This window comes from Lepidochelys kempii, chromosome 1 (assembly GCF_965140285.1).
Source record: "Lepidochelys kempii isolate rLepKem1 chromosome 1, rLepKem1.hap1, whole genome shotgun sequence".
Taxonomy (NCBI): Eukaryota; Metazoa; Chordata; order Testudines; family Cheloniidae; genus Lepidochelys; species Lepidochelys kempii.
Genome location: NC_136380.1, coordinates 265,971,836 through 265,991,354, shown reverse-complemented (window position 1 = coordinate 265,991,354; position 19,519 = coordinate 265,971,836). Strand labels below are relative to the sequence as shown.

At 42.6% G+C, this 19,519-nt stretch overlaps 1 protein-coding gene across 7 annotated transcripts in view; it reads left to right on the top strand.

Annotated features, from left to right (window-relative positions):
* ANO4 (anoctamin 4) overlaps positions 1-19,519 on the top strand; it is a 288,655-nt gene that overhangs the window by 193,315 nt on the left and 75,821 nt on the right. For all 7 annotated transcript variants that reach the window (XM_073327406.2, XM_073327405.2, XM_073327407.2 and 4 more), the window contains one exon: positions 17,455-17,561. In XM_073327406.2, the coding sequence (XP_073183507.1) occupies positions 17,455-17,561 (107 nt within the window). The remainder of the gene's footprint in view (positions 1-17,454; positions 17,562-19,519) is intronic.

The following is a 19,519-nucleotide window of genomic DNA, read 5'->3' as shown; positions in this document are numbered from 1 at the left end:
CTGCGGCCACCACTACCCTCCCTCCCCTCCCCAGACCAATAGTAACATTGACTTGCCATGCCAACCTTGCAGTGGGGAAAGGCTCTGGCAGCTTCCTGCTGCTTAGAGCCTTTCCCCACTGCAGGGAACAACTCCACCAGCTCCCCACTGGTGGCGCCCTCCCCCCACCACAGGAAAAACTCTGGCAGCAGGGAAAGGCTCCTCCAGCTCCCCACTGCTGAAGCATTTCCCCCACTGTAGGGAAAGTGGTGAGCAGCTGAGAGCTGCTGAACGCTTTCACCCTCCATTGCTGCTGAAACCTTTCCCCACTCCCTCCCCCCACCATAGGCTTTCACTGACATATGTAGCTACACACCACGGCGTGTTTGCAGCCTGATTTTCTCTGTGCTGTGTCGCTACACATACCCTACAAGCTGCCGCCAGGGGTGTGTGGTGTAGACGTAGCCTAAGCATCCCTTCCAATGATTCAGGGTGTCTTTGTTCAACTGATTCCTTGCCCAACATGAGCTCCCAGTGCAACAGTGTGGCTAGCTAGACTAACACAATCCTTGGATGTATAAACAAGGGAATATCAAATAGGTGGGTGCCCAAATAGGAGGGTGCCCAAGCAGGGATCATTCAGTGATGGGCCCTGAAGAGACCACTAATGGAATACTTTGTCCAGTTTTGTTTAAAAGGATGCTGAAAAATTGGAGAGGGATTCAGAAAAGAGCTACAAAAATTATTTGAGGTCTGGGAAACCACTCAACAGTAAAAAGAAAAGGAGGACTTGTGGCACCTTAGAGACTAACCAATTTATTTGAGCATAAGCTTTCGTGAGCTACAGCTCACTTCATCGGATGCATACCGTGGAAACTGCAGTAGACATTATATACACACAGAGACCATGAAACAATACCCCCTCCCACCCCACTGTCCTGCTGATAATAGCTTATCTAAAGTGATCATCAAGTTGGGCCATTTCCAGCACAAATCCAGGTTTTCTTACCCTCCGCCCCCCCCCCCCCCCCCACACACACACACAAACTCACTCTCCTGCTGGTAATAGCCCATCAAAAGTGACCACTCTCTTCACAATGTGTATGATAATCAAGGTGGGCCATTTCCTGCACAAATCCAGGTTCTCTCACCCCCCTCCAAAAACCACACACACAAACTCACTCTCCTGCTGGTAATAGCTTATCCAAAGTGACCACTCTCTCTACAATGTGCATGATAATCAAGGTGGGCCATTTCCAGCATAAATCCAGGTTTTCTCACCCCCCCACCCCCATACACACACAAACTCACTCTCCTGCTGGTAATAGCTCATCCAAAGTGACCACTCTCCCTACAATGTGCATGGTAATCAAGATGGGTCATTTCCAGCACAGATCCAGGCTTTCTCACACCCCCCCCCCCCGGGGAACACACACACACATAAACTCTCTCTCCTGCTGGCAATAGCTCATCCAAACTGACCACTCTCCAAGTTTAAATCCAAGTTTAACCAGAACGTCTGGGGGGGTGTTAGGAAAAAGCAAGGGGAAATAGGCTACCTTGCATAATGACTTACATTAACTCTTAACAGTGAGCAACTTAAAGAGCTTAGGTTTCAGAGTAACAGCCGTGTTAGTCTGTATTCGCAAAAAGAAAAGGAGTACTTGTGGCACCTTAGAGACTAACCAATTTATTTGAGCATGAGCTTTCGTGAGCTACAGCTCACTTCATCGGATGCATCCGATGAAGTGAGCTGTAGCTCACGAAAGCTTATGCTCAAATAAATTGGTTAGTCTCTAAGGTGCCACAAGTACTCCTTTTCTTTTTAAAGAGCTTAATATATTTAGCTTATTGAGGAAGGGTTAAGAGGCAACTAGTTCATGGTCTAAAAGTACATACACAGGGAGAAGATGGCTAATACTTCAGCACTCTTTAATCTAGCAGACTGAGAAATAATAAAATCCAATGGCTAGAAGTTGATTACAAAAATTCAACTGGAAAAAAGGTGAATGTTTTTGTAATCATCAGAGCAAGGGATGTGATAGATTCTTCATCACTTGAACCTAAAATTGTTGGTCTCAATACAGGAATTACTAGGGAGGTTCTATGACCTTTGTAACGCAAGCGGTCAGACCAGATGATGATAATGGTCCCTCCACCCTTAAAAGAAATGGGCTGGTGTAAATCAGTGTTGCTCCAAGAATCTGGCCTTACAAATCCCTGAATCAACACTAGATGGCAATGCAACAAAACGCTTATAAATCCTGTTTCAGAAAATATAAATACACAACAATTGCATTTTGAAATGAGAATTTCACTTAATTATCGTGCTCACTGGTCACACTCACTGTAGTTAAGGTTGTAGAACAGTTATCTGATCAGCCTGATTTTATATGCTTATAACTTTCTGAAAAATTTATCTTTTTGAGCTGAAATTTTTCATACTTAATTTCTGCCTGAAAGCGGTTTTGTTATTTTCTTTCTTTCTTCTTGCTTTAAGTTCCCTTTGGCTGTGTTTGAGTTCATCAAGGGTGGAGAAACAAATCAACATTTTCCTATTTTTTAAATTCTAGTTACACTTTTCATATGCAGGTCTGCAGCAAAAATATGGCTAAAGTTTGAAGCTTGAAACTTGGTGTGGACATAGTCTTCATTGGTGATGGTTCACCAAGTGACAGGCATTTTAGAAATGCCTGGATGGATAGATTATTTCTGCCCCAGTTCAGGGCAACGACACCTGTATTCTTACTCAGTGGTACAGCAAGGGCACCCACATTTGGCTTCCAGCTCCCCACCTGTTGCCTCCCTTGGGTAGAGAGATGCATGTCTTTAATTTCCGACTGGAGCATTCGCAGGCTGAAAAGTTCCCTTGTCTTCACTGTGTAATTCCCAGCACAGACAGGTTGCCTTAAAACACCTGATTGCTTTCTCTTCAGAGACAGATAACAGTGTAATTGCTACAGATATAAGTTACCACCCAGTTCTTTTTAAGCAAGCCTACTTTATTCTTAAGGTACAAAGCATTACGGAGAAAACATTAAAAACAATAAAAGAACCTATGTGCATGCTAATAAGTTTACCAGAGTTCATCCCAACTCTTACATGGGCTCCGGCAAGTGGCATCTTTTAATACCCCACTGTAGGGGCATCTTTGTGGTTGCAAGTTTATCAGAGCTTTAGCTCAGAACAAGCTTCAAAGGGTTGGTAATGAAGGAAGTACATTAGCATCGCCCCTCCCTACTAGAGAAGCAGTAGCATCGTGGGGGCGGGGGGGAAGCAGCCTCTGCCCCTCTGAGCACAAGCAGTGCCTTTTTAATTTATAGGCGCCTTTTTTAATTTTTACTCCCCCGGTGGCGCCCCGGGTCTTCAGTGGCACAGGCCTTCACCTGCTCCAGCTCGGCGGGGGCCTTCACACGCTCCAAGTCTTCAGCGACATTTCGGCAACGGGGGCCTTCAGTGCCGCCGAGGACCCAGAGCGCTGCCCGGTGAGTACAAGCGGGTGGCAGCTTTTTTTATGTCAGCTGCCCCTGTTGGCTCCACCTAGCTATGCCACTGTAGCAAAGGTACATACAGTGCCCCAACAACACATACACTATTGCATTTTTAATACAATATACCCCAAAGGTGTTAACCCTAATTCAGTATGGCTTAATTTAACTCAGTAAAGTTATCTTAATTCCATAAGGTTTGTTCAGTCTATTACAAGATATTGACAGTCTATCACAATGTTTTGCTTTGTTTGGGGAGAAAAATACTTAAAATACTCCTTATGCTAAGATATTAGCAGATTGTAAGTAAGGCCTTTCCCCTTCTGAACATCACAGCACGCTCTTCCTTGCCAGCCAGAGTAAAGGGCCAGGCTGGGAGAGGAATGTATGAGAGAGGCTTTAAATACACACTGCTAAATCCGCAAAAACCTGACAACAGCGACAGGAGAAAAGAGCAGATCTCAAGATTTTTAAGGTGTGACTACAATTTTTGCAGTGTAGCCTAAGCTTTTATTGTGAAGGCATATCTCATGGTGTGCATCATAAAACTGTCAATAGTGAAAGCATTCAAACCTCCTCCTCCTTTCCAAGTAGCAATAATGGGGAAGGGGGAGTCTCCGTACTAAAGAGAAATTGTTCTATTCAGGCAAGGTTTTTTAGAAGTCTGGGAAGGAAAAGGGGAAAGATAGAAAATAATAACCTGGCCACTAGGTGTCCCTGTCCTTCAGCGGTGTTGGTTCATAAAGGGTCTTTTTGTGCAGGCAATAATTTTTCTGAAGACTGTCGGCTATGGGAATGTTCACTGCACAAGATCTGAAATAATTTTTTGTTCAGAGATCACAGTAATTCATTGTTATTACATTAGATCTTAGCTATATTTTTAAATATGTTGCTGCTCAGCTGGGAATGGAAAGTATATTAATTAGCTGTGAATTTCTAACACTCTACCTTCTGGTTAGGAAAAATCTCTATGCAGCAATTTTGAGCATTTGAGCTGTGTGTCAGGATTTGTTTTTTCCTTTCCCCTTCTTTCAAAGAAAAATATGGAAACAATTCAACTTCTCATTAGAGATTTATCTACCATATAATTGGATAAAACACTAAAAATAGTAAATGGAAAATAGTTCCATGTGCAATCATACCACCTCAGGCTGAGGAGGGCTGTGCTGGAACAATATCTAGATAGCTTAAAATGTTGTAGTTGTTTGCAGTGTGTTCTAGCTGTAGAGGTACTATGATATGAGAGAGACAAGGTAGGTGAGGTAATATCTCTCTTATTGGACCAACTTCTTTTAGTGGAAGAGACAAGTTTTCAAACTTCACAAAGCTCTTTTTTAGGTCTGGAGAAGGTAACCAGATTGTCTAAGCTAAACACAAGTTGGGACAGATTGTTCAGCATAAAGGGTTCACACTTGCTGTAGGAGACCACTTAAAATGAAGTGTGTAATTAAGGGTTATTAGGCAGTGGGGTGTGTACAAAGTGTTGTAATGAGCCATAAAACCAGTGTCTCTGGTAAGTCCATATTTTTCAGTGTCTAGAACAGTTATGAACTTAAGTTCCCAGGCTCATCTTTTGAAGGTGTTGTGCAGGTTTACTTTGAGGACTGACAGGTCAAATGTGGAGTGATTGCTTTGTGAAAAGTGTTCACTCACACATGGTATGGTATTTCTGTCTGTCATCATTTTGCTGTGCAAGTTCATTCAAGAGTGTAGTGATTGTCTGGCTTCACCCACATAGTTGTTGTGCGTCACTTGATGCACTGGTTGAGGTACACCACGTTTTAATGGGCATGCATAGTGCCCGTGGGTCTTGAAAGATGTGTTGGGGGAGGTATTGATCATCATAGCAGTAGAAATATATCTGCAGGTTTTGCATGTGTTGTTCTGGCAGGGTCTGATGCTACTTGGAGCTGGTGTGTCCTGGTCTGTGGGGAGCTTGTTTCTGATGATAAGCTTGGTGAGGTTGAGAGGTTGTTTGAAGGCCAGATGTGGGGGTTCAGAAAAGATTTCTCTCAGGATGTGGTCCCCATCAAGTATGGGTTGTAACTGTTTGATGACACCCCATACAGGTTCCAGTGTGAAGTGATACGTGACAACTAGTTGTGTGTGGTCAGTGGGGAGATTTTTTCTGTATTGAAGCAGGTTCTCCCAGGGTATTTGGGTGGCCCATTCCATGATGTGATCCACTTGTCAGTTGGAATGTCCTTATTTACTGAAGCTGTGTAGGTGTGTATCCCGGACTTTGTCTTCAGAGCAAATTCTGTGATATCTGAGTGCCTGGCAGTAGATAACAGATTTCTTGGGGTGGCTACTGGATCTGTAAAGGAAAGTTTCTTGATCATGAGGTTTCTTTTATACAGTTGTTTTTAGGGATCCATTGTTGATGCTGATCATGATGTCAGGGAAATTGATGCTGGTGTGGGAGTGTTCTAAAGAGAGTTTGATAGATGGGTGGTGGTTGTTGAAGTTGTGGTGGAATTCTGACCGAGTATAGGTCATCTGTCCAGAGGATGAAAATATCATCTCTATATCTCAGGTATATATCATTGGTTTCATGATTTATTTTTCCAGAAATTTGTCCTTGAAGAGGTTTGCATATTGGGGAGCCATCACAGTACCTATCGCTGTTCCCGTGGTTTGGATAAAGTGTTTGTTGTTAAATATGACTGTTGGCGGGGATGATATAATTGTGGGTGGTTTCATCTTAGATGTGAAAGAATTCCTTGAGGTGAAGGTGGTAGAAGACTTATTTTAAGTTCTCCATGTGTTAGTATGGTATCGGGTTCTGAGGTTGAGCAGAAGTTCAGTCCCTGGAAGAATACAAATATTTTAGGTCTGGTTAGGGGTAGTCTTGATAGATTGATGATGTTGGGATGTCATGTAGTGTCCATGTGGTGGTTGCTAGTGTCATGGTTTCACCTAGAGATGGTGTTCTGTTGGCTGTGGAGTAGTTGTAGTTGGTTCCATTTTTTATTTTTATGTCTGATGACTGTCAGCAAGTTTTTTTTTTATAGTTGGTTTGGGTTTCTTGCACGATCTCCAGGTAGATTTCCTGATTTATTTATTTTTCTTCCAGTGTGTGGGAGAATGTGATGTTTTCTTGTTTGAGGTGGTCCCTTCTGGAATATGTTAGGAGCAGGAGCTTGTCAGTTTTTCTGAGTTCCTTCTGCAAAGCTGTTCAGCATATTTAGAGTAGTATGTAGTGGTCAGCGGGTTCTAAATGGGGAGTCCTCTGGGGGTGACGTTTTGTTTCTTGCATGTGATCGGGAAGTAGATGTCACTGTTCAGTCTGGCTTCCTCCTCCTTCATGTTGTGAAGTTTCCATTTTAAACAGCAATATTCAATATCTTCCATAGTTGTTAGCAGTGTTGTTGTAGCCATGTTGGTCCCGGGATATATGAGAGACAAGGTAGGCAAGGTAATATCTTTTATTGGACCAACTTCTGTTGGGATAAGGGATGAGCTTTTGAGCTTTACAGAGCTCTTCTTCAGGTCTGGTGAAGGTAACCAGTGTCTAAGTTAAATTTGAGTTGTGACAGATTGTTAAGCATAAGGGATTCACACGTGCTGTGGAAGACCATTTGTTGTAACTTGTAGATACTTATTTAAATAAGCATACTTATGTATCCCTGAGTTCAAAGGACTTATTTTCATTTCCACTAAGTTCCCTTGAGGTACATAAGAATCCAGCCCCACGTCTTTGTCAAACTTCCAGAGTCTCTCCCTCTCTCTGGGTGCAATCCAACTCCTTTTGAATCTATGGGACTTTTTCCACTGACTGCAGTTGGGCACTGGATTGGGCCATCTAGTGCCTCTACAGTACATTGCATTACAGTGCCTCTGAGAGGTGGAGTCACTTCTCTCTGTGTCAGCATCACTGTTGAGTCTGTTATAGTTTAGCTTATTTTGCTGTTTTGAAGAGACCATCCCACATGGCCATTCCTGTCACAAAGTCATCTTTTGTATCAGCCTATATTTCCAATCCAGTAAAGCATTTCATTACATGTCTAGGATTAAGCTGAATAGGGATAGGCTGCTGAATTGGGGCCATAGGCAATATTTTGTTAAATGTAATGTCTTTAATTCATCTTAGTATTCTTATTTCTTTTTATATACCTCCTAGAACATACATGCAGAATAGTATTAGTATTTATGTTCGTATTATTTGTCTTTATGGTATTGTTAACTGTGTTCTGGACCCCCCTCAGCAATTTTGAAATATGGATCCAGTCAAAGATTCCTTGCTAACATCACAAGTGTGGATAGTGTGGTGTATTTCTCTTTCTTTTATTCTCTTCCCCCCCCCCCCCCCCCAATTATTTTTTAATCTCTTGTTGTCTCCTATTTAACCAAAAGGTTTGCATGATGGTAAGTCATAGCCTAGGCTCCACCCTCAGCTTTAACTCATGCCAAAGTGCAAATTGCCTTGTCTTGACTAGACTTTTACTAGGTTTTAGTTAGATTGAGCTGGCTTTCATGATCAAACGTCACTCCTTTAAAACTTAGTCAACACAAAGCTTGTTGGAGCCTATCTAGCCTAGAGAAGAAGATGGTGGTGTTACTTTGTTTTTTAACTGAGTTAGCGATCTTGAAGTAGCTATCCCTTTTTGAAACATCACTTGAGCTGCCTCCTAGCTCAGCCCCTACCAGCTAACACAAATGTAAAGGTGTTCAGCTCCATCTAGGCTGTTAAGTGGTGTTTCAAAGCTCATGTCTGAATATTTTCAGTGTAACTCTTAGTTATGTATCTAGCATCAGGATACTACCATGCTGGACACATTAGTAATGGAAATGCCTGTGCAGAAAAGGTTTTGGAAGAAGACCTCTGATTATTTTGATTGGGAGACTGTTACATGCATTAAGGGTCAGCATGGAAGAATGCACAGAGTGAAGATTAAGCACAGTCGGCAAAAAGGCAATTAGGAGTAATGTTTGGGCATGGTGAACGGGCAGGATTGGATAAGTGATTGGGCCCAAGACTATAGGCATGCACCCTTGTTGGGTGTGTTTTGAAATGATGAGTTTCAGAGCCTTTATAATTTATCTGTGCTTACTCTTCGCCTTCTCTTGTCAGATCTCCCCTCCCCTCAAGAAGCTTGCTATGTCATCTCTGGCTGGATGACAGTTGTCTGGTGTTTGCATATCATATACGAGAGCTGGTTGCCACAAGACATCAGTACTAATGCCTCACTTGCCAGCAGAAGCCGTAATTGAATGTGGTTTCACAAAATAGCTATGACAAGTTCCTTGCCCTTCTCTGAGCAGTTGGCAATCTGTAGTTACACCTGCTGAGCCCTTTGTATGTGATGACAGGGCACTTTCTCACCGTAGGGTCCAAATTGTGTTAAACTTTAATCATGCAGCATTGTGTCCATCTCTTTGTCTTGACATCTCTCTTATGCCATACGGATAGACCAGGGCATTTGGCTTTAAAATCCCTCACGTTGTCTTGTGTTTATGCAGCCATCATTTATTCCTCTTTGATTTTTGTAAGGTTGGTCATATTTTTCCCTATGATGTTCCTGTTCAAAATCTTTGTGCACCCAAAACTGTAAACACTGCTTAATCATTTCATTGAATCCTTTCCAATTCTTGTGGTTTTATAAGCTGAAAAACTGTGCAGAAGCAGCAGATTTCACTAAAAACTGATAAACCACATCTCTGGTGAACATTCCTGGGAAAACCAATTTAAATTTACAAGGCGCGGTGGCGGGAGGAGACCTTATTACTTTCAAGAAGATGCACTGCTGTGGCTTGACACTTTGCAGTGATGTGCCTGCTTGGAAATAGGCAAAGAAACTAACACATGCCCAAAAAAACCCAACCCCTTGCTACCCACAGCTGGGAGTTGTCAAAGGGAACATTTTTTTTAGATAAATGTATAAGGCCTCTGGTATTTCATACTTTGCACACAATGGAAATGCACAGGCAGGAGCAATGATATACCCGCTTCAAAATGGCAAAATACGGTGCATATTGCGATTCTCACTTTATACTTGCAGGACTATGTTGCTAATGATGATAGTATTTCTGCCTCTGCTGGTCCAGTAGTAAGGGCTGCTGTTGCCCCACCCCAAAAATAAATGCTAGTAACTAGTTAGTAGGGGTATATTTTCAGGAACAGTGGAGGGAAGGCCCTTTCCCCGTAATAAGGGAAAGCTTCTTCCCTTAATGTACAGCTTTCTTAGTTACAAGGATTACTAGCTCACAGTCTAAGAGCTGAATGTCTGCAGCTTCCGTTGCTTTTAATGGAAGTTTTGGATGCTCAGCATCTCTTAGGTTCAGGCCATCTGACTAGAGCTCCTAGTCCTTGACTACTAATGGAATGTGTTTAGATTTCGCTCTGGTTAGCATCATTGGTTTGACTTGAATACCTAATGTTTGGGATGCCCTGCCAAAGAAAAGCTGGTAAATGCAGGAACATTGGTGTTTAAATTGTTTGTCTCTTTGGTTAATAGAAAATATCCGGTTCTTTGTTTCCCCCAGATAAGTTCAAAAATAAATTAAAGAAAAAAGGAACAAAATCTGCCCCCAGGTACCTACACAGAACTTCCATTGAGTGAGAGTTAAATACACTCATCTGAGAGCAGAATTTGGCCCCAAAGTGTTTGCACAGTGAAAGTTTACAACCTGAAAAGTTCCCAAAACAGAGTGTATCAAAAGGAATTAATTGGGTGCTTTGCTCCTGTTTCCTTTGCATTAGTTTGAGACCATTCTTTAGATGACAGTTGGCTTTACTGCCTTTATTCTGCCTTGTTAGCTGTGGCAAGATAGTTTGATATCTCCAGTTCCGAGCCTAATTAAGAAAGCTACCAATTTCATTTCAGAGCAGTTAACCTACTTTTGTGCCATATAATGTAACAAATACAAGAGCAATATGTTTCAGCTGTATGACATTTTCCAAAATGGGCTTTAATTAAGGACTGGTGTCTTTCCTCATCTGGGTAGTCTCATTAACCTTAGCTGGAGTCTGCATATGAGCAAGGACTACACACAGGGTCTGGGTTGTAGGATCAGGCTAATGGATTTAAGTTCTGTGGGCATGGACAGCGGGTATAAGAGCCAAGGGGAGGCTAAGTCTCCCCAATCAGGATGTGGTGCACCTCCCTTTGGAGGGGTGCCAGGCTGCTGCCTTTGGAGCACTGCCGCCAGAAGGGCACCCAAGATATGGCCCCACCACACTCCACTCAAGGCCCCGCTCCCACTCATCCTTTTCCCCCGTGACCCCGCCGATGCTGCTCCTCTTCCCATCCCCCCTCCACTTCTTCCCCAGAAGCCCCCTTCCCACACCTCTCCTGATGGGCCCCCCCCCACCCTGCTGGGGGCAGAGAGGCACAAGTGGCAGGCAGGGGAGCCTCAGGGGAGGGGTCCAAGCAGTGCAAGTAGCAGGAGGGGGACCTCAGAGGAGGGGGCCAAGCAGGAGCAGGGCCTGGGGCAGAGCTGGGGCGGGGGAGATGGAGCGTGGACAGGGCCTCAGGGGGAGGAGACCAAGCAAGGGCAGGGCCACAGTCGGGAGCAGGGCTATGATCTGGGCGGTGGTACCCCCCCCTACTTCTAGGGAACTTCCAGTGCTTATAACCAGCCTCCCCAAATGTAGGGGTCATGCACTGCCCATGTCTGTGGGGCAGAGACCTTGGCTCCATGCATGTCTATAAAATGCCTAGCATACTACACACATAATGTTAATTTTAAAAATATATATTTTTATACTATGAATAAGCAAATCGGTTGGGCTAAAATTAGAAGTTTATCCCAAATTTATAACAAACCTACCCTGAAGTTTTAATGAAGATCAAAAAAATTTATTGTTTAATAATCATAGTCAGGACTGCAAGAACAGAATTGCTGAACAAATGCTGTTCTCTAGGCATTTATAATGCATCTGAAGGCAGAAGGGGCTAGAAGTCTCTCAGGAGAGCTTAATCTTATGCCGTTTTCAGTTTAGTGAGGTGCTTATTAAGTTTAATGGATGCTAATTCAGACCAAATCTTGGAACTTTGTGAGGTTTATCCATCATGAATTGAAACATGTAGTATGAGGCGCTTTGGAGAGCATCCTGGAAATTCCTTTCAGATTTCAGATCTAGCTCCATCCCTAAATGTTGTTCATAAAACAATCTTTAAATTTATTCCAAAGATACCAGTTCACCACTCAAATCAACAGAATAGCCACCCAAGAAGACCTATCTTGTACAAAAAATTGGGGACAGGTTCTATGCTGCACCTCACAAGAGGAGCAGCTCAGAAAGCATAATACATGAGAAAGCTGGCAGACCTGGCTTTAAACCACTTTTGTGCTGTCTAAATTCTAGGCTGAGTGGGGTCCGGTGTGATCCCTGGTACAAATTAGAACAGCCCAGGGGGTGCTCTAATTACAGCAGTCTTTACCTGTGTGTCACTGAGGCTGTGTCACAGCTTAAAGCAGTCCAGAATTTTTATAGCATTCAGCTTTATGGAGACTCATAGAATCATAGAATATCAGGGTTGGAAGGGACCCCAGAAGGTCATCTAGTCCAACCCCCTGCTCGAAGCAGGACCAATTCCCAGTTAAATCATCCCAGCCAGGGCTTTGTCAAGCCTGACCTTAAAAACCTCTAAGGAAGGAGATTCTACCACCTCCCTAGGTAACGCATTCCAGTGTTTCACCACCCTCTTAGTGAAAAAGTTTTTCCTAATATCCAATCTAAACCTCCCCCACTGCAACTCCTCACTTCTGAGACACACCCTCCATCTCTATGCGTCTGCTGTGTGTGGGTTATGTGGGAGAACAACATAGAGCAATAAGACTATGTACTATGTAGGCCTGACACTGTTCCTGCCCTGGGGAAATTTTCTCCTGGATGGTTGTGGAGCCTTTATAGCTCCTATATGCCACTGGAGTAATATATGAGGGAGTGAGAACCTAGTTCTGCTATAGGTTAGTATTCAAAGCAGTGTAGATCCCAACCACCCAAAAGTGAAATCTGGTGTGTGTATTTTTTAAAATGAGTGACACAGGCTCAGAATAAGATAAACGACAGAACATAGTGGAGAAATAAAACTGTAAAAAAACCCCTGAAATTATGGGAGGTTTTCTGTAATCAGAACAGTATCAGTTACAGCTTGACTAAATGGACTGAGTACATGTGTGGTATAACTCCAACTGTCTTAGCGGAATCGCTGTACCCGAGGGATGACACCAGCTCCATGTCTTTTCAGAAACTATTTTCAGGAATGTTGGATTATTACAATCAGGAAATAGGGCTATGTAGAGTAAATCACCTTCAAATAGGTGTGAACATGTATGTGTGTGGTGTGTACAGTAGTAGGTAAAAGGAAGCTCTGAAAGATATCTACATTGTAATAAGGCAAGTGCCAGAGACGCACAGGCTGCATTTTAAGAGGGTGACACACATGCTATGGAAGAGGGACAGAGAGAGAACCATGGGTTCAACAAAATCACAATGAAGGTTCCTAAATGCCTTAAAAATCGCTTTATTAGAGCTGATACTGTTTTGAAATTATTTTCCCATGCAGAGTTGTTGGGAGCAATTGACTGAGACCTGTGGTATTTTAGAGAGCCCCCATAATGTTGATTTAGGGTAAATAATGCTCCACATTTTGTTCAATGACTCTGCTAGCATGTCTTTTCCTGCACTTGGTACAGTGACAGACTGGGTCACCTGTTAAATTTGTTCCATTTCTAACCTCTGCAGTTCTAGTCCCTGTGAAATTTAGTATCTTTCCCTGGTGTCACCAACATACACATTCAGATTGATTCAGCCAGTTCTGGAAAAGATGGGATTCTGCTAGACGATCAGCATTTCAGTATGTCGATGGAATTTTCATTTGTTTTTTCCTTCTCCACTCTCAGCAAGATAAATCAATACTCTTAATGCTACAGTTACTAAATTTAAAAATAAATGCAAGTAGCTAAAGCAAGGCAGCCTTTGGAGCAAATAATTGTTCAGCTCCTTTGCATATTCCACCAACATTCAGTTCTGTATCTTTTATACATCTTAGGCTGTGTCTACGCTGAGCACCTTACAATGGTGCAGCCGTGCCCCTACAGCCATTGTAAGGCACGCAGTGTAACCGCCCTTTGTCGCCAGGAGCTCTCCCAGTGACTGAGCCACTAAAAACCACCCCCAGTGAGGCGTGATAGCTACAGTGGCAGGAAAGCGTCTCCCACTGATGAAGCGCTATCCACACCGGCGCTTTTTGGTCGTTAAAACTTTTGTCATTCATGGGGGCGGGGGTTTCACACCCCGAGTGACAAAAGTTTTAACAACAGAAGTGCAGTGTGGACATAGCCTTGATTTTGGACGGTCATAATAATATGACATAGAAATGGTTATAGAGAGCAGCTTTCAGTGTGCTTGCGCAGCCATTTAGGAACAATCTACAGTTGTATCACTACGTACAGTCATAATCATAGATGTGCAAAATAATTTCACACCTGCAAGGAAAATGGACAAACCTTTTTGCTGTCTTATCTGGGAAACGGGTAGAATGAACCCAGAGAAGGAATGTAAGCTTCTCAATGCAGGAGCTCAAGGTTAAGTTCAAGTGCAACTTACTGTGTGAGTTGGTCTCAAAAGTGATTGCCATGGTGACTAGTATTCACTGCTACCCAGAAAGGGAGGCCTTGGAGAGGGAAGTCAGGCAGACATCAAATGGAAAAAATGAAAAAAAAAATTGCTGAAATATTTTTTAAAAACCCACCAATCTGCTTTACACATGTCTTTGAATTGATGTCTGTTATAAAACATGACAAATTAGCTGTGGCACGATGCCAGAGTTTAGGATACTGCAGTGAGAAGCAGAACAATTCTGCTGACTCATGTTGGTTTATGCTAGAAGCCAGATGTGGGGGGGCTTATTCGCTCCAATCCAGGCTGTAAAGGGTTTGTGTGCCCCTTTGAAGAGGGGCAGAGAGAACTTGCATCTGAGGCCAGAAAGGAGAAACCTCAAAACAAGCCAAGCTTGGGTTGAGACTGAAGCTTTATGATCATTTAACAATAAACGCAAATCCCAGGAAGTGGTAAACTTGGACAATAAGGACTTGTCTTCACTGCTCACTGGCTTTGTATTACAGCACTAAAACCAGCAGTGTAGAACTTGGGCTCTCATGCCACCTCCCTGCCAGCTCCTGCCTGAGGCTGAAGGTCTCCACAGCTGTTTTTAGCTCTGTAGTGCAAGCCCAAGTTGGTGGACCAAGGCTCCGAGACTGGCTGCTGCCATTTTTAATACGCAGTGTAGACCTAGCCACTCAGGCTAGGCTAACTTGAGAGGAGTTACCTTGAGTGTAAATAATGCTGTAGTGAAGACATGTCCTTAGCAGTTCAGGTGCAAAACCTGTGTGTGGATATGTGCGCACTTGTGATGTGGAGAGAGCAGTGTGAGAACATTCCCTATTCACAAATCTTATTATGTTGCAGCAAATAGAAGGGACATTTGTATTGGTTATTGAATTTCAAAAGATTTGGTGTTTCCATTGGATAAACACCCAAAAATGTAGATGTTTATCCAAACCCCTTGGATATAGAGCTCTTACACAAGCTTTCTCATGTAAGAAACTCAGGACTCTGTTTTTGTTTGGGCCAGAAGTACTTTGAGGACAGCTTTTTTCATGGCATTCTAACATTTCTGCTTCTGGTCCCAAGCAGAACCTGGAAGTAAAAAGGGCAAGTAAATAAAAATGAAATATAATGGAGGGAAAAGTTAAGCAAACTTTTTTTGAACTTCAGAAAAGCTTTGATTGTGGAAAAAAGATCAGGGAGAGTGTCTGTAGTCCCTGATAATTTTCTCCCATCCCTATAAAGTAGTATTGTAGTGTGTGGGAGAGACAGGAAAAACACAAAGTTTGCCCAGGATACAGAAGAGGGGACAAGGCATCAGTCCATTAAAGGGAGAGTTAAAAAATATCAAAACCTGCCATGTTAGCTCTGTAAAAGGCAAGAAGGGCAGCCAGTAGTAAGCCAGACCTAAAGAAGCACCATAGAGACAAATCTCACATTAGTGAGATTGGTGGCTGAGGAAAAGTTAATAGCATTCCAGCACTGAAAAAGCAAACTGGTTTCCCGCCTCATCAATGATTGAGAAGTGAAATAAATCAGAAACACCACACCTGAGGGCTGGACTCATGCGACTTCTACTCCTAGTAGGAACACCAAGGAGGCAGAAAAGACATAAGATTTTAAAAGCCACTAGGGCTGTTCATGCTATGAGAGCATTAAATGGGAGCTGATGAAGATCCTGGGTGAAATGCTGGCCTGGTTGAAGGCAGTGTGAGTTTAGGAATTGCCTTCAATGGGACCAGGATTTCATCATTTGTGTATTGTTAAAATAGTTGAAAGTAAAGTGGGTTTTTTTTAAATGTGGCAGCAAGCATCACAAAGGGAAATAACCTAAACTCAGGCCCAGGAAACTTCTATAAGCAGCGGTAATAGAGAGGTACGGGCTGGTGTACCACTCTTATGTACTATAATATTTTGTTTAATATCTCTAGTTTTTGGATTTTTCTGTGTGTCTTGGAAGCAGGACACCAGAACCCTCTGGAGCAAATTGTATGTGGTGAGGAAGACCTAAAATACAGTAGGAACTTTTTGGCAGGAGAGAGCCAGGACATGGGTATTTCACACAGCCCTGCACAATAGGGAGCTATTTCCCTGACTGCTTTTCCCATATGAATGTGGAGGGGGAAATGACCATGTTGGGTCTGTGGCTAGTGAATCCTCTCTGAAAAGGGTATATTTGTTTGGTCAAAACCCTGTGGGGGAAAAACATTGAGCCCCAACTCCTCTACGCTGCAGCAGGGGCTCTGACCTGGCTACATGCTGGATCTACTATTCTGGTTATTTCTGTTCCTTTAGAGTTGTTTCTGACCCCTGCTCTGAGTCCACTCTGCATTCCTGTGAGCTGATCTCTCTAGGAAATCTGTATGATTGTACCTGCTCATTCACTCATCAATTCATTCACTTTCCCACTGCCTCACTAGCTGACGTGGGGGGAAGCCTGTTGAAAAATGAGTCTTTCCATTGACTTCAGTGGGCTTTTGATCCAGTTCTAAGGGCCAGATTTTGAAAGGTAGGCAGGTGCCTAGTGTGTGGAAATCCCAGTAGGCCCCTATGTGCATCTTTAGGAGCCTAAATATATATGTATTTTAAGTATTTAGCCCGAAGACCCTATTTTCCTCAAGAGAACACAGAGACCCTGTGAGTTAGTGTCCAAATTCACTTCCTCTTGGTGATAAGTTTAGCTGGTACCTCAGAGCCCAATAGCACAACATACACTATGCTGCCTACAGTTTTCTAGTGAGCTTGGTAATTGTTAAAATATCAAATTCCCCCCAATATGTGTGTGAAATGTTGTTAAGAAATATATAAGTTATATAATATGCCAACCAATCTAGTAAACATAATGCAATTTGCAGTTAATCCTTCACTTAGTTTTCTTGATTTATTATAAATTTACCCATGCTGTTGCATTTGAAACTGAATTTCATGTAATTTCATGGTTAGCTCCTGAAAGTTAATTTTCTAATCCATTTTAGCTTACAGTATCAAACTGTCATATATTATGTTTTCACTTTATAATGTACAATATTTATAATGTATTATTTCATTTTCAATATTCATGTGGTTAATCTGATCTGTGTGTTCTAGAGCAGCACTTTTAAATCTCATTTCTTTGCAAAATGTGTGCATGTATTATGCAGTGTTTAAACATTTTTTTTAATGTAATGCTTATGATAGTGAATGACTAAGTAGCAAGACCCACTGCAAACATCTCCTGTTTAGTCCTGGCTTTCAACACTCCTGAGGAGCAGAGATTTCCTATTGTGCTAAATTGAATCACAGTGTCAAGTTCCTTTATTGTGTATTCCCTGTACTTCGCTCATACACCGTAGATTCTTGATGTGCTATAAAAATTTATGGAACTTAACCTTTATTTTAAATATTATACCACTTATTCAGGGGCCAATCTTGTTTGTGTTTTTTATTTAGCTTCATCATACACAACAAAGACACTTTCTTCAACAATGCTACAAGAAGTAGAATAGTACACCATATTTTACAGAGAGTGAAATATGAAGAAGGAAAAAACAAAATTGGTAAGTGCTCAACAAGGTGCCTTTTAATTTGGTGTAAAAATCAATAAAGCCTGGGCATGCTCCTTATAGGTCAGCTTTGGTTTTTTAAATCTCCTCACTGGGTACATAGCTCACACATTTCCAAGGTGGTCACTTTTTCTTGGTATGCCCAGTCATTTTGAAGACAAGGCAATGGAATGTTGGGCTGCTTTTCCATGAAAGGATATGGCTGACACCTCAGAAGACTATTTCCCTGTGCAGTAGGAAAGGCTATTATAAGGTAAACGAGACACACAAGGTATTGACTGATGACACTAAATAGACGTATTGTCCCATTGCAAAAGGACAACTTGCAACTCTCCTTGGGTCAAAGTGTGGAGGTGCTTGGAGGGATGGGGAACTTATGCAGCCCTGAGTTTCAGACTCCAGCAATCCTGCATGAATCCCTGTTTCCCTCTCTTCACTCATGGAGGTCATGGAGGTTACTACAGCTCCCTGATTCCTTTCCATGGAGGGACAGGGAGACCAAGATTGAGTTCTCCACAAATTTCCTCTGCAAAAAATGGTGTCTTGACACAGGTGTGGGTTGGCTGGAGAGCTGTGTCTTCCTCCTCCTCTTTTCTGTTTGCCATGCAGAAGAATGTTCTTCATTCTAGTGGGCCTTTGCACTGCTCCTGGCTGAGAGCTCCATGTCCGAATTGTCAACTGGAGGAGCCTGGCTGGGGTAGCAAAACCCATTTAGTTTCCCCAGCTGACAACAAGCCAGGGAGGAACCTTTTTCCCCGTGCTCCCAGAATTAGGGAAGCAGCACACATGCTCAATGCGTCCCTGATGTCATCCTCAGCAGCATGGCTGGAGTCAGATTCCACCCCTGAGCAATGGGAAGAGTCAGGGGGCTGCCATATTCCACATGCAGATAGCGCCTGGGCTGCTGTGTTCTCCTACTTGCCTCAGGATCCAAGTATCCATCCATCCATCCATGTGGCTCCCACCACTGTAGTATCAGAGTGTCTTCTGCATAGACTTCTGGACTGTAGGAGCCTAGCCAGGCTAAATAGCTCTGGTGGGCTTCACACAGTAGACACACCAAGAACCAAGATGTGGCCCATAGCAGAGACTAATACTACCAGCAAAAATGATATTTAGGATAAATTAATGCTTTTCATTGGACTATTCTTATAAGATTTCCTCAACTGATTAAGAATAGAATATGGAATCTTTTGCCTCTAGCTCACTGATTTGAATATCCCCAAGTGAATACTGCACTGTCCAATAGCTGTTCAGTGGCCTTTGAGTAAATTTCCAAGTAAACAGTCATCTTCAGCACAGCTGGCACTAAGTACTTCTCTTGTGTTGTTAGTCTTGGCTGAGGGGCCAAAGCCTTAATGGACAGAGAGAATGAGCTATCCTTTGCCCCCCTACTAGTGGTCCCTTTGGGTCAGAGTTCAGGTATGTTGTTGGGCCTCACACTGCTACTACCTGTCTTGTGGCTGATCTGTCAGTAGATAGCTTCAGTCTCCAGGCCATCAATCCAACAGCTCTCAGAGCAATAAGTTAAACATGTAATGATGTTATTTTCATATGGAGATGAAGGCTTTTGGCTGTTTTGTTACACTACGATACAAAAATTCAAAGGTTTTGTCTGAAATTTGCAGAATGCCAAGAAATGTGGCATCTCGCCTAAATGAAGTTTCCAAATAGATCCCCACACAGACTTTAATATATGATTATTAGACCAAAATATTTGGGGTGAAAGTCAACCCCTATTGACTTCACTGTGGCCCCCAAAGCTTTAAATTCAAAGCATAGTGAATTATAGATTGTGAATAATATGATCAAGTACAGTAGCAAGTATCTGAATGTTGTATTCATCCTTCCCTTGTGTCCACCATAGTATGACAAACCTATGAAAGAAGTATTTTGTTACTTGTATCTTTCACTGAACTTCATTTACCAGTCTCATCATGAAAATGTGCTTT